The following is a 13,799-nucleotide window of genomic DNA, read 5'->3' as shown; positions in this document are numbered from 1 at the left end:
GTTTTAATTTACCACTGCAACAGCAGTTCTATATGCCACAGTCCCCTCTTCTCGCTGAAGACATGTGGAGCAGCTCCCTTACTTTAACCAATCTTACAGTCACACCATACTCTAAAATGGTCTCATATTTTTGTATTTATCGCTGTGTATTTTACTCACCAAGAAAATATTTTCAGCTGTTTTCAGCTGGATTTCTATTTATCTTTCATGCAAAATAATAGAATAACTCACTTCAACCACACAAGAGATATATTCTCTGCTTCATCCTGAAGTTTCCAGTTTGCCTCATTTCTCTTATTTACCTTTCATTCTTAATTAAAGTACACAGGATGAATGAAGGAGATACCTTTAATACAGCTTTGCTACTGTTAAATATCTATTTCCCCCTTTCAAAAAACCCCAAACAAAAGAGCTACTAAAGTGGCAAAATGACAGAAACAAGTAGACAAAGGGAAGTGTTAGAGGCAACTCAGAACTAATGTCCATCATGTGCTTTTCGTTCCGCTGTTCCCTTTAAAGGATGTTGGGTTGGAGGTGAGCCATTCTTCATCTGATTCCTTTCTCCCCCAGCTTTAAGGGGGTTTAACTTTCACCAGAAAATGTTTATTGTAAAAAGAAAAAAAAAAAAGGAAAAAAGAAAAAAAAAAAAAAGGAGAAGAGAAAAAAAACCACCAAACCCCAACCAAAACCAAACAAACAACCCCACCCCCAACCAAACAACTGTTATACAGCCAATGCAATGTGCCAAACTCTGAGAAGTGCCACCTTGGTTTTCGTCTTTCTGGGATTTAAGCAGTTGTGAGGGGAACAGCTGCATATCTGCAAGTCCAGGGCAGGTGGCCCCAGTCAGATACTTGCCACTCACAACCACAAAGCTGAAAAATCTGACCAGTTCCTTGATAGTCTGAAAATGTTCATGAGTTCCAGTTTCTTCTCCTTTTACTTTTCTATAATGCAAAATAAAAATCCAGTTCAAAACTGCTGAGTAGCTTTCCCATGGTTCCATTCAAGAAATAACTTTCACTGCCATAAAAAAATATTCACACCACTAAAAAACCCCCACAATTTCCTCTGTTGCCTGTATGAAGGCCAGTGGTTTTGCATCCCCATCCATGATGTTATTTGACTCTTTCAGAGTAGTCTGGCTGCAGGTCTGGGTGTGGAGTCTGCTTAAATAGAAGTTCAATGTCTTTGGCTCTCTTCTTGCAACAGAACGACTTTCCTCTCCGAAGTAAGTCTAAAGTACCACTCTTGCAATGCCAGGTCCTTTTAAATCCTGTTGTCTTTCCTGGAGCAGCAGGGCCATGGTGGGCTTGGAAAAGGGCAAGGGGGTATCTGAGAGTCTTTGAGTCAGCACATCAGCTCAGAAGGGATCCTCCACAGAAGGAGTAACGGCGAGCTGCAAACCAAGATCAGAAGCCGTTACAAACTGACCCGATTTCAGCTCTGAATGCCACCATGTCTAACGGGTAGAGAGCTACAGGGGAGAGCCAGGGGAAGAAGAGTGAAGGACAGCTCTAAAACCAGTACAGATCCTTGCTTTTATCCTGAGGTTGCAAACCTGAGAATGGAGAGAAGAAAAAAAAAAGGAAGAAAAATAGGTACAGGCATTTAAGAAAAGAGGAAAACAAATTGCATTTCTTGCCAGCTGAGATCAGTTTAAAGCATGGGATCTCCAGAGCCCCAGAAGGCTGTGAAACAAGGAGAAGAGCCCAAACCACACTGGAGAACTCCCTCCTGCTTAAAGTGAGGACATCATAAGGACCCATTAGTGGCTGCAATAACGAAACCAGCATGGAGCAGACTTTCCTTCCCTTCACAACCACTGACTCAAGTTCTGTCACTGCTGACTGTGCCTACGTACCCATTTTTGTCAGCATGACAGCCACAGCCTTGGTTCCAGACACCCTAGCAGGCATTACCAGGGGAACATCTCTGCCTTTTTTGCTCAGTAAATGCAATTGTGCTTTCATCTCAAAAACTGGAAGGAAAAAGTAAATAAGGAGAGGAGCTAGTTCGTGAACCTGCATGGTGTCTAGAAATGACCCCTCAGGGCAGCACATGGATGGGGCCAAGCAGTGACCTTTGGGGCTGCTCCATTCTGCTCCTAGCTCTCGCTGCTCAATGGACCAAGACCAGGGCCAGGACAAAAGTACCTCAAAGCAACCTGTAGCCTCAGGGAATGTTTGAAGGCATCAGAAATTCAAATAATGTTGTGGAGATGAGATGTGTTGGCCTGTCCCATCCTTCCTCATTTGCCTGGCCTGACAGCCCAAGAACACCCAGGGTAGAGCTCAGGTGTCACACATGGGGCTTCCACCCTCACTTCATTCCCCCACAGCAGAACCTCAGCCAAGCCCCATAAGTCCTTCCCTACTGCTATGGTCGGTGTGGAATCAGGGAGCAGGGGTGCAGCTGAGCCAGGGGACCTGGAGGGACCGAGGGCAGCTCATTACCTGTGTCCACATTGAGGCCAATGCTCTGTGCCATGTCTCCTGTTGCATTGGGAAAGGGACCCGGTGTCGTCCAGGCCGCAGCAGCACCCGCTTCGTTCTTGCCCAGTTCACAGGGGGGGCTGACTGGTGTGGATACGGAGGCAGGGGTGAGGCGGTGGGGGCGGACAGAGGCGGTGGGCACCAGGAGCGAGCCATAACGCGGGTCAAAGTGGGGCCCATAGACCTCATGCATGGCGGTGGGGCGGGGGTAGGCAGTGCTCTGTGTCCCAATGTAGGGGTGGTGGTGGTGGTGGTGGTGGTGGTGGTGATGGGCGTGGTGCCAGGGCTCGGGGCCGCCCTGGTGCAGGTGGCCGTGCAGAGAGGTGGGCGCGTAGGGGTCAGTGGCAGTGGCGAAGGGCAGCTCGCTGTGGGCGGCAGCTGCCAGGGGGCTGCTCAGGCTGGCTGGGACCGAGGAGGGCTGGTATGTGCTGTTCCAGAAGGACGGCGGGAAGATGCGCTGACTCATTGGGAAGGAACCATCTGGGTGAAGGAAGTGGGAAAGAAAGTCAGCAATGAGCACACACCACAAGACTTGATCTCCTTTCCCTAGGGCTCTGTCCCTCCCTGATCCACCCAAAACAGTCCTTTCATTTCCTTTATTCCACGAAAAACTGGCAAGCATGAGAACTTGCTCCAAACAAATATGGATTCCTCTCCGACTAAACATCCAACACACCTCTCCTATGGCTTATCCATGAAGCTGCAACTATATCCTCCAGCTTTTTCTTACTATGTAGATGGGCAAGAGGTTGTTACCTAAGGCAAAAGAAACATCTCTTTTCTTCAGCAGTGGAAACCGAGGGCTACTATACGCCACTTAAGTTTTCAGGTTTGCCTTTTTCTTGTTTGTTTTTGTAATAATCTCATCTAAGCATTTATGCCCAACACTTCCTGGAAAGTGGCTGCTGCCTCAGTGCAGTAGCAAAGTGGGCAGGAACAGTGAGAGATGTGACTAAAGGCAAGTTGGAATTACTCAAATATCTGGGGGCAATTCTCCATCTATTACAGCCATCTGTTTCTTAGGTATATTGTCAGCCTGTCTGGGAAGCCCTCAGCAGAACTTGCTGGAGATTGGCAGGGCAAAGACAAAGACCCTACATTTTCTTAGCCCAGTTAGCAACATGCAAGATGGACTGGTGATTATTAATAGCACAAAGAGATGTTATGTATGATTAATTGGGAAGGCACACTGTTCCTGAAAGAAATAAAACTATGTTCCTAATAATTTTTTGCCAGGGAAGTTTGTCAGCTCTGAGCCTTGGCATTGCTTGGGAGAAGGGGAAGCAGTTCATCATGAGCAAAAAAAACTCCTCTACTGCCATCAATTCCGGCACTGAATATCTCTCACCCGTGAAATATTCTTAGACACTACAGACAGCAATCTGTGCAAGGTCTGGGAAACCAGCCCTGGCTGAGCAGGTGGCCCTGTGAGGGAGGGTTACTAAGACTGTCCACAAGGAAGTGCCAGCCCTAACTCTGGCAGACGGAGTGTGGGGAAGGTTATTCCCCTCTGCCCTGACTATCCTCGTGGGCCTATCCAGTGTGAATCAGGCATGGATATGGAGATCTGTGCATAAGCCATGGCCTTGGCCTTGACAGCACATTGCCTTAGGCAGATCTGCAAGCCCTTGTTTTCAGAAATGTAAGTTCTGTTAGCATTTCAGCAGCAATCGAGGTGGTGATACATGCGGGGCATGATACAGGGACACACACCATTTTTTTTTTTTGAGGTGGGAAGCTGATGGGATTGTTCTCACATTTGTTTTTTCTTTGCTCCCATCACTATGAACACTGTAAACTGAAAGCTGGGGTCAACGGGGAATACATTGGTCACAGTCACAGTTTGGGAGTCACTCCATGGCTAGTTGGGTGGTAAACCTCTCCAGGTAAAGCACCTGCAGTGAAAAGACAATTTGTTTTCCCCGACCGCCTCTCAGGCTGTTTTCCCCCTGAGCCATGGCCTCCCTGCACAATCTGAAGGGCTTTATTCTTTCCTTTTTACCCTAAAAGGGCCAAGCAGCTGGCAGCTCCTAGCCTCGGAGGAGGCATGCCACCGCCGGGCACCAGCCGCTGGTGGGAGGGAGGAGGGAGCCGGGATGCAGAGCCGAGGCGAGGACGATGTGCCGGCCCAGAGGGGGCCTCCGCCGCCCCCCGCATCCCCCGCGCCCCCCGCGCCGCGCGGGGCGCTCACCCCGCCAGGAGCCCGCGTTCCGCGCCGCCTTCGCGCTGCCGAGGGAGAAGCTGCTGGGCTGGCTGAGCGCCCGGCTGAAGTGCTCGTCCACCACGGCGCTGATGTCCCCCTGGAAGTAGGTGAAGAGGACGCAGCGGGAGCTGATGTACTCGGCCTCGGGGGGTCGCTCCTTCTCGGGGCTGCAGTCCTCCTCCTTGATGCTGGCCGCAGCGTGGCTGGAGAAGGAGCTGCCGGCGCTGGCGCTGCTGCTGCTTTCCGGGGCTTCCTGCATTTTGGAGTAAAAGGCCAGTTTCTGCAGGGAAGGAAAGAAAACGGAGCCGGTCACGCAGCACATCCAGGTGCGCTGGCCCGCGCTGTGCCATCCGGCGTGCAGCGCCCAGCCCTCTCCCACGGTCTTTCCGAAAGGATGCCAAGTCTGGTCCTCGGCTGCCCGCCGTCCCCTCGGCATACACCACAATCACCACACCCCCATATCGCCCTCTGTAGTGCGGGGGCAGCGAAGGGACTGCAAATAGGGCTGGTGGACCGAAACCCACAGGTGCCCAAGGGGATGGAGCAAGACAGCCGCCGGGTGGGGAAGGCTCGGCCGGGCGGGGGTCACACCGCCGGGTCCCCCGCATCAAGCCCTGCAGAAAAAGGCTCTTTGCAGCTGGCTCCGGAGCGGACGGCGGCTTCCAAGGGGCTGCAATGCGGGGGCACGGTCGGGCGACGGCCCAGCACCCACGGAGCAGAGCCGGCAGCTGGAAGAAGGCGAGAGCCGCTCGGTCCCGGCTCCGAAAAATCTGTCTGATGCAAAGAGTGTCCTGTAACCCACAGCGGCGAAGTAGAAGCAAAGAGGGGGAAAAAAGACTGACAGTCTAAAACACACTTCAGGGCAAAACTCAGCACTTCTCTGGACACCAAGAAGCTCCAGGTATTTACTACAAGATTAATCTCCTTTTACTGTACTCCGCCGAGTGGGAAAACAGCGGGCATTGTGAAGTTTGCCGGATGTTTCCCGTCTTCAGGCGCGTTAACGTGTCTGCAGCTGCTGAGAGTTTCTTAGCAATAAGCGCTGGGACGCGGAGCCCGAGCTTGGCCGCCGCGGGCAGAGCCTTGGGGCAGGCGGCCGGCGGGGAAGAACCGAGAGGACGGGGCAGAGTCTTGGGCCAAGATACGCGATATATTTGATAATGTCACTCGTCGCGACGACCGCCTTTCCGCTTGGCTCCCTGTTCGGCCATTGAGGTAATGGTCATCCCCCTCAAAAATGTCATAAACCGGGGGCTGAGAGGGTAGTGGGAGGGAAGACAAAGTGGGGAAAGACATTATCTGTCTTTTGTGACGGGTCCTGGGCCCCACTGCCCGGCGCTGGAGGGGACAGAGGGACCGCCACGCCGCCGGCCCCGGCCCGCTGTGCGGCAGGAGCTGCACCCGCCTCGGGCCCGGGGCGCCGTTCTCTATATCCATCCCCTTTTTCGTTATGCTGGGGGAGGAAGGAATTAATTTCTGGAAGGGGTAAGGGCGAGGGGAAAACTGGGAACGCAGAGGGGTTAAAAGGAAAGCGGTGTGCAGCAGGTGCAGCCTGGGGAGCAGAGCCTGACCCACGCGGGACCGTGAGAGTCCCGGCGCCAGCAGACCCCCGCGCACCACGGGCCGTGCGTGCCCGAAACATCCCGGCGGCCGGAGCCATCCTTTTCTTGAAACCTCGGGATTAGCTGATACCCGCGACCTCCCGGGCGGAGCTACACGCAGTGAGGCGGCGGAACGTGGCTGCAGCTCGCGAAGCACCCGCGGATCTCGAAGGCGACGGCCGCTGCCGACAGCCGCGGGGGCCGAGGGACGTCCCGGAGTCCCGCCGCCGCCGAGAGCGCCCCGGGAGAAGGGAGCATCCTGTAGCCCTTGCTCCCGTTCGCGGCCGCGATTTCCTCTGCCACCGCCAAACCGGGCGAACCCCGCAACCTCCCGTATCTCTCGCCTACCCCACTTCCAGAGCGTAACTCCGGAGCACCCCTCCGGAGTAAAATCTCTGCACCAAGAGGCTTCCGTGGCAGCAGCCGGGATGTCGGCGCGCATGGGTGAGCGATGCCCCGGGAAGCCCGGCGTCGCAGCTCCCGACGGTCCCCACACACATCGCTACCCCGACCCGCCGCGCTCGGAAATAGCCCGTCCCGTAAAGAAAACAAACAAGCAAACATTTAAAAACAAACACACAAGCAAACAAACCCCCTAAAAATCCTTCTGAGCGTTAAAATCGTCCCCTCTCTCCAAAGGCATCCCGTAGCCCGTCGTTTGCCGCAGGGGTACGTACCCTGCCGAGCCCCGCGCCAAGGTGGGATGCGGTTCTGCTCCGCTCACCATCGCAGGCTCCCAGATCTCCCCCCCTCCCGCCCCCCCTTTCCCCTCCCCTTCTCCTTTTCCCTTTTCCCCTTTGGTGAGGCCCCAGATGGCCATCCTCCAGACGATACCCCTCCCACCTTCTGCCTCTTCACCGCTGTCCCCTGCACGTACCTGGTGGTAGGGGCTGTAGGCTGCTGCGAAGTAGGGCTGGGAAGGACCGTAGACTTGGTACATAACATCCAAACAGCTCATGGCTGGCCGCGGCCGAGAAGTATTTTTTTTCTCATCAACTCGAGTTCTGCAAAGTGGAGTAATGCTTCGAGGGAGGGAGGCTCCCGGGGGTTAAGAAGCACCACGCACTGGTGGGAGGAGTGAGGGGGGATGAGGCCGCGCTGGGCTTTGCTGACACCCCCTCCCTGCCTTCTTTCCCTGCCTTCCGCCCTTCCTATAGCGTGGCTCCCTCCCGCAAATACGCCGGGACCGGAGGGGCTCCCCGGCCGCCGGGGGAATTTCAGCCCCGGTCCCGGCGGGTGGCAGAGGCGGAGGGAGCAGGGAGACCCCGGTTCCGCAGCCGAGATTGCCCGGGAGCAGCGGGGCTCGAGGCGCAGGGGGAGCTCCGGCTACTCAGGAGGCTGGCGGGATGCGGGGAGAACCGGGGGTCGGCAGAAGATGGGGACTTGCCCAGTGAGTCAACCCATCTCCCGCTGCTTTTGATTTTATTGCATTTATTTCATTGCGTTCCACGTGCCTCCTGTGCCGGGTGCTGCCCCGCTGCCCCCGGGGAGGATGCCCCTGCCGCCCCCCCACCTCGTCGGCCCCCGCTGCTGCCCGGGCGAAGTGGAACTCCGGGAAAGGCAGGGATCTGGGTGACCCCATCCAAATTCCACCAAGTCCGGCGTCCACCGGAAAATGCCACCACCAAAGCCACCGGAGTTGAGAGGTCTGATAAACCGAAGGAGGAAAAACCAGTTGCTCCCGAGGAATAATCTCCCCAGAAACTTTTAAATCATTACAAATCCCGGGAACAGCGATATTTTTGCATTTAATAGAAACTAAAACAACGCCGAGGGCAAAGTCGCGTCAAAACAACAAATTATCGTGAAGGTAAAATGTATTTACTCCCTGGCTTTCTGCTGAGTACAACACGCACAGTTGTAAATAGGTGAATGTGTCTTCACTGCTCATCATTTTACAGGAGTTGCATAGGAGGCAGATTATATTTTAACAGAGATGTAAGTTCTCATTTCAATATCAACTCTTTGAAATGTTCAGCTTCATGGTACAGGTCACAACTACTGTGAGAGGAGACCCATCTTGTTTTCTTTTAAGCACCTGTAATAAAGCAGAAAAAATATAGAAAATGCAAGAGAAAGAATATTACTCAGTTTTTAAATGCTGATCGGTTATGAAAGTATTGGGGAAAATCTGAAAAGAATGAACACTTTGAATTTTGAAGACCTGGAAATATTTAAACTAATTTTAGCAGAAAAACGTCATATTTAAAATGAAACATTGACTCTATTTTGTTTTCTTCAAAATGCAATTTTTATATTCCAAGTGCTAGAAATTGTTTTGAATGCCTCTCGTTCACCAAAAACATATTTCAGTGCCTGATGATCGTGTTTCAATATTTTCTGCACCAGGTGCAAGGTTTAAAATTCATATTTAAACAAATTTCTTTCTCTGTATTCTTGGGAGTTTGGGAAATTCGTTTTTCACACTGTCCTGCAGCCTGAAATACTGTGGCTGTGGGTTCTGCCTCAGTGTTGCTTCTTCCCCCATCAGAGCCAATTTTGTGTTGGTGGTCAAGAAAATGAGGGGATGACCTCTGGGTATTAGGCTTTAAAATGAGAAGTGTAACTTATTTTTTTATTTATCCTGAGCAGTAAGCAAATAATCACAGTAGAGGGAAGGACTCACTCTGTGGCTGGGGGCCAAATCAAGCAGTCAGCTAAAGAACAGCCCTTCCCTCCTCACGGCGAGAGACTGAGGGATCTCACTTGGGACAACAGGATGTCACTTCTCCTCTGTGTCCCTGCTTGTGAGAGGCAGGCAGCTTTCCCAGCACACACAGACCTGTGCCTGTTTCAAAGGTGTGCTGGGCAAGGTACCAAAAAAAAAAGCCCATTTCTCAGAGGGTAAGTCCAATGAGCACCTGCTCCAAAGACACAGAATTCCCACCTGCTCTTCGGACCAGCCCTTCACCAGGACTCTGTGCTGTAGCAAAGGTAGGACCTAACACTGGCCAAGGCTGAGCATTCACTCGTGTGGAAAAACCCGAAGTGTAACAGCAACATGTGTGACTGGGTGTTGCAGTGTGGCAGATGGTCTAGCTTGTGTACCCCGAAGAATCTCTCCTTGAGGGCTGAATTCAGGGGTTTTACCTCATGCTCAAGTATATGCTGGGGGAATCGGCTCTGATGTGGCTTGGTATGAATTAAGTCTCTTTTATAGACAGTTATTTGGCTGTAAAACTATACAGTGTAAGATGCAAGTAAACTTCAGTGTCTTAATGCAGAGCAATAAAAACATTCATGCAAAAATGCTGGCAGTATTTTGCCTCTTGGTGGCAAAAAGTCTGTGAGTCTGTGAAATTAGTCCTGGTATAGGAAATCATCCTGGGAACCCAGGGTCAGAAACTATATTCACTAATGATCTCACTGTGCATTTACAATTATACAAAAACAATCTTCTTTGGTCTTAACTAAAGAATTTTAGGTGGGTTGAGTCACATAAGGAATTACAAAAACTTGGAAAGAAACAGCTGAGTTACCTCAGAGAGAAAATTATGACAGCAGTAAAGGAAAGCACAGTTTTAGAAAGGACATGGGTTAAGAACTGGCTGTGTCCCATCACAGCACTGGCATGGGCCTACTCCTAAGCCATACACTGATAAATATTTCACAGCAGTAATATGAAAAGAAAATCTTGTTCAGAATAAAGAATGATAGGTTCTGATATACAGCAATATGCAGAAATCTACATTCCTATAAAACAAGTCAGTGTTCTAGCTAAGTTGGAACTTTTTACAAAACAAGAATTGGGTACTACTGCAAATGGTCCACCAGACAAGCAAACAGATCATGAAACAAAACATCAGCATTCAGAAAGACTGGGAGAAAAACATGGTAGTACTGGCCACATTAGTTGTTCACCTTCCCTGGAAATCCTACATCCAGTGCTAGCCTGCCAGCCCCTGGTGTGTGAAGGTTTGAGCACTGAGTATCACATTCAATTAAAGGATTAAGTATTTATCATCCAGAAGAGACATTTCTGTTTTTTTTCAATCATACCACATATATCACTCTTGCTGTTCATAATATACTTCTTTAGAAGCTCAGGGAGACTTTCACTGTTTCCAGTAAGGCGTGCTTTTCCAAATAGAAGATACCATGAGGTGGGTGGAGAATCCAGTCCCCACTGCAGCCGTTTGCTGCTCTGCTTAGCAGCCTTCAGTGTTTTTCTCTTCCAGCTTGGGTTGGCTTGGCTTCAGCCTCCAGCTGTTGGTTCATGTAATGCCTTAGTTCACCTATCTAATCAGTCCTTTTGAATGTAATATTTTCTCTTATGAAATTGATTTTATTCCATATAATATTTTTCCTGCCAAAATAGATGAAGCTCCTTAGCTTTCTACTGCGAGTCCTCTAATAGTTTTTGTACCATTTATTTGCAACCTATGTAATTTTTTAGCATTGTTCTAAACATACTGGGGGCAAGGATTTGTTATCTTTCTGATGTTTCTCTTGCTAAGAAGTACCTTCTTTGCAACTGATGCTTATAACTATTGGGTTTTTTTGCCATAACACGATTTTAAAGACATGACACTGATGTGCTCTCCCACTGTTATGACCACTGTATTTTCAGTTTTGATACTACAAGTACATAAAAGACCTGGACTGCTTGGTGGTGAGGAGCCAATGGTATTGGGAACGTCCTGGAATTTCTTCTAACCTCTTATATATCTGACTGAGATTGCAAGTAACTAGGCTGAAAACTGTGATGATCCCATGTGAACCTATGACATCTGCTCACGATGCCTTGTACAGTCATCCTTTCTAAGACATTTTCCATCACTTGTCCTTCTCGGTCATAGATGTGCAACTCTTCAAACAGCTCCATTCATGTGCTGTTTGCTCTTGAGAATGCCAACAAGAGACTCAGCGATGGGCTCAGGTATTGCCAAATGTCCCAATTCTCACTTTACTCACCAGTCTTCTTGTTACTATGTTACCTGCTAAATTTATTGGTATGATTTCATATCAACTTTTAATTTACTAATGATCATCTTGCACAGTCCATAAATGAATCCTATAAATCCACTCCACAAATATTCCTATACAGTGTTCATATACTGTACTCCTATGTGGCAGTAGTCTTATTTCTAAATACTGAAGATTGTGTGTTAACTTGTTTCTTGTATTTTTTTGTTTATTTGCTGCATGTATCACTTATACTGTGCAATGCCTCCTCCATGAGATAAGTTCAGTTTCACTAGTCTTCCTATTCCTGCTCTCTACTTTACTCTTTAATGCCTCAATCTGCCTGTAGGACTCAGCACATACTTATAGTTGAATGCACTACTTGTGAGTTTATGTGGGTCAAACCTGGCTGAAATAAATTAAGATAGATAATTCTGTTCCTCTTTCTTATCTTGTCGGTCTTTGTGCTCCACATCCCTAAAAGCTTTTTGTTTTTTAGGGCTTGGCAACTGTTACCATGGTGTTCTAAGGGATGTTTTTGAGGTCCAGCCTCTGGGTCTGTATTAATGCAGAAGACTTTAGGCTCAAGAGCTTCTGGCTTGGTAGCTTTTGTGGACACTGAATTAACAGACATTAAAGATAAAAAGTCAGTATTATAAATACAGTAAAACATAAAGTAAAAATCAGAGACACATATCACTGACTTCATTGTCTCCTTCACTGTCCTGAAAAACCTGTGTTTCAATCTCAGAGAGCTTGTATAGTTAATTTTGATCTTCCTTTGAAGGTATGATTTTTTCCCCTTTTCCTTTTTCCCCCCCTACACCTCTAAGAACTAACAGTTAGCTGCTCACTAACCCCACGCACGGATACTATTTGGTGTGCGTTTGTACATGTGACAGCACGTCTGCTCCAGTGACGCGCTGTGCAGCAGCTGGAATGTACGCGGTGATTTTTACTCCATGATGTATTTCCAGGGGAGCTGCAGCCCAGCTCAGGGTGCAGCATCTGGTGCGTGTCACTCACCCGTCCTGCCCAGCCCTGACGGGCCAGCGGCATCACCTGTCTCTCCTCTACTGATGGCGGCAGATGAAGAGATCATTATGCAGGGCTCGAAGGGAAATCCAGGGCTGTCATGAGGGAATACATTCACATGTGTGAGAACACACTGAATGCATTGAATTTAGGGATTGATTCTGTGACAGGAAAGTTCATGGAAGTTTTTCCCAAGTCAGCATAGGAACAGACTCCGTTTTGCCCTCAGAGGCAGAGGCAGCAGCTTTTCTGATGCAGGTGTTTTGGCACATTCAGATCTGAGCTGAATTAGTGTGCACCTCTTTCCCCCTCTCAGCACAGACCCACCAGAAGATGAATCTGGCTTGTTCTGAGATCCATTCACGAAGATATATATTTTTTGTATTTGTATGTAATATCTACAATGCATGTTTTTTCTCTGCACAGAGCAGTAATGTAATTTCAGTGAAAAGGTTCCATAACAATCACCTCCATGCACAAAATAGGAGCAATTTATGTTTTATTTTACTTTTTTTTTTTTAATTGTTTTTGTGTGAAAGCAGAAAAGGGTTGTGTCTGCACTCTTTTGAGGTTTCTTAAACACCAGCCCTATTCATAGAGGCACTAAACTCCTAAATTGTGATATATAGATCCCTTGCAATGTCCAGTCTCAATGATTTTGATTGCACAGTCATACCTTTGCACGTTTTGTTTTGAAAAAGAAAGTGATTTTATACAAAGGCTTTAATTCCTGTAAATGCTTTTGTTTTAGAAGCATCTTTCTTTCCACTCTTTTAGACAATATTTCAGAGAGAGGGAGGTAGGTGGCAGAGGAAGACTGCAGCTTGAGAGTGGCTCGATGCAAGGAACAACAAGAAAATCAGGTTTTCAGCAGAGCACAAACAGGTAAGGTATGTGTCTTTTAATGTCTGAACAGACTTTAGAATACTACCAGCTATATGAAGCTGGGTTGAGGAAAAAAAAGGCTCTCATTTACTTCCGTGATTAAGTCTTCCTCAAGTGGAAACTTTAATTGCTTAGGGTGGGCAATATTATATTACACATAAGGGGCTCACTGCTTCACTTCTCTTTTATGCAGTGTGTATTTGGCTAAGCTTTGAGAGAATGCCACTAGAAAATGGTAACAGCATATATATTAAGGAACAAAATTGCAAAATAAAATAAAAAGAAAATTCATAGCAAAATACTGGAGGTGGAGCCATGCTACAGTGAATTGTGTTCTCATTGTGTGGAATTGCCCCAAATAATGTAGCTCCTGGTTTAAGTGTAAATAGGGGGCCTGGAAAATATCCTGACTTTATGAAATTGCACAAAACCTACATTTAATTTTTTTTTAATGGTTATATTTAATAGAGAATTTAGTCCTCACAGCTGCAAAGTTCAACTCCATCTTCAGAAACGAGGCTTGAAAAACAAACAAGAAGGAGTGAGAAAAACAATAGGAAAAGAATCAACAAACATACTGACACTACAGGCATGCACTGTGTGAGGGAGAAGGGGATAAAAGAATATATCATTTGATTTTCATAATATCTAGATATTGCAGTCCAATCCACTGAA

At 48.4% G+C, this 13,799-nt stretch overlaps 1 protein-coding gene and 1 long non-coding RNA gene across 5 annotated transcripts; one reads left to right on the top strand and one right to left on the bottom strand.

Moving 5' to 3' along the window:
* Positions 1 to 272: 272 nt before the first annotated feature.
* On the bottom strand, positions 273 to 7,724 carry VGLL2 (vestigial like family member 2). 4 transcript variants are annotated; one of them, XM_068184318.1, is made up of 4 exons: positions 7,177 to 7,724; positions 4,687 to 4,978; positions 2,450 to 2,975; positions 273 to 1,613 (listed from the first exon to the last, which is right to left on the bottom strand). In XM_068184318.1, the coding sequence occupies exons 1-4, from the start codon at positions 7,255 to 7,257 to the stop codon at positions 1,478 to 1,480; spliced, it is 1,035 nt and encodes a 344-aa protein (XP_068040419.1). In that variant the 5' UTR covers positions 7,258 to 7,724; the 3' UTR covers positions 273 to 1,477. The 4 variants fall into 4 exon arrangements, with proteins under 4 accessions (XP_068040419.1, XP_068040416.1, XP_068040417.1 ...); XM_068184315.1 differs by having other exon boundaries at positions 273 to 1,561; positions 2,457 to 2,975; positions 7,177 to 7,720; XM_068184316.1 differs by having other exon boundaries at positions 273 to 1,399; positions 2,457 to 2,975; positions 7,177 to 7,715.
* Positions 5,493 to 13,750, top strand: LOC137470712 (uncharacterized). Its single transcript, XR_010997211.1, has 3 exons — positions 5,493 to 5,913; positions 13,017 to 13,124; positions 13,593 to 13,750. It is a non-coding gene; the product is annotated as an uncharacterized lncRNA (long non-coding RNA).
* Positions 13,751 to 13,799: the final 49 nt, after the last annotated feature.

This window comes from Anomalospiza imberbis, chromosome 3 (genome assembly GCF_031753505.1).
Source record: "Anomalospiza imberbis isolate Cuckoo-Finch-1a 21T00152 chromosome 3, ASM3175350v1, whole genome shotgun sequence".
Classification (NCBI taxonomy): Eukaryota; Metazoa; Chordata; class Aves; order Passeriformes; family Viduidae; genus Anomalospiza; species Anomalospiza imberbis.
Note: the sequence above shows the minus strand (reverse complement) of the source record. Positions and strands in the feature narration are given on the sequence as shown.

Coding starts and splice junctions, on each gene's coding strand:
- VGLL2 (XM_068184318.1), bottom strand. CDS start 7,257: ATGAGCTGTTTGGATGTTATGTACCAAGTCTACGGTCCTTCCCAGCCC. Junction 4,979..7,176: donor CCTACAGCCCCTACCACCAG/GTACGTGCAGGG, acceptor CCTTCCCTGCAG/AAACTGGCCTTTTACTCCAA. Junction 1,614..2,449: donor AATGTGGACACAGGTAATGA/GCTGCCCTCGGT, acceptor TCCTCTTTTCTT/AAATGCCTGTACCTATTTTT.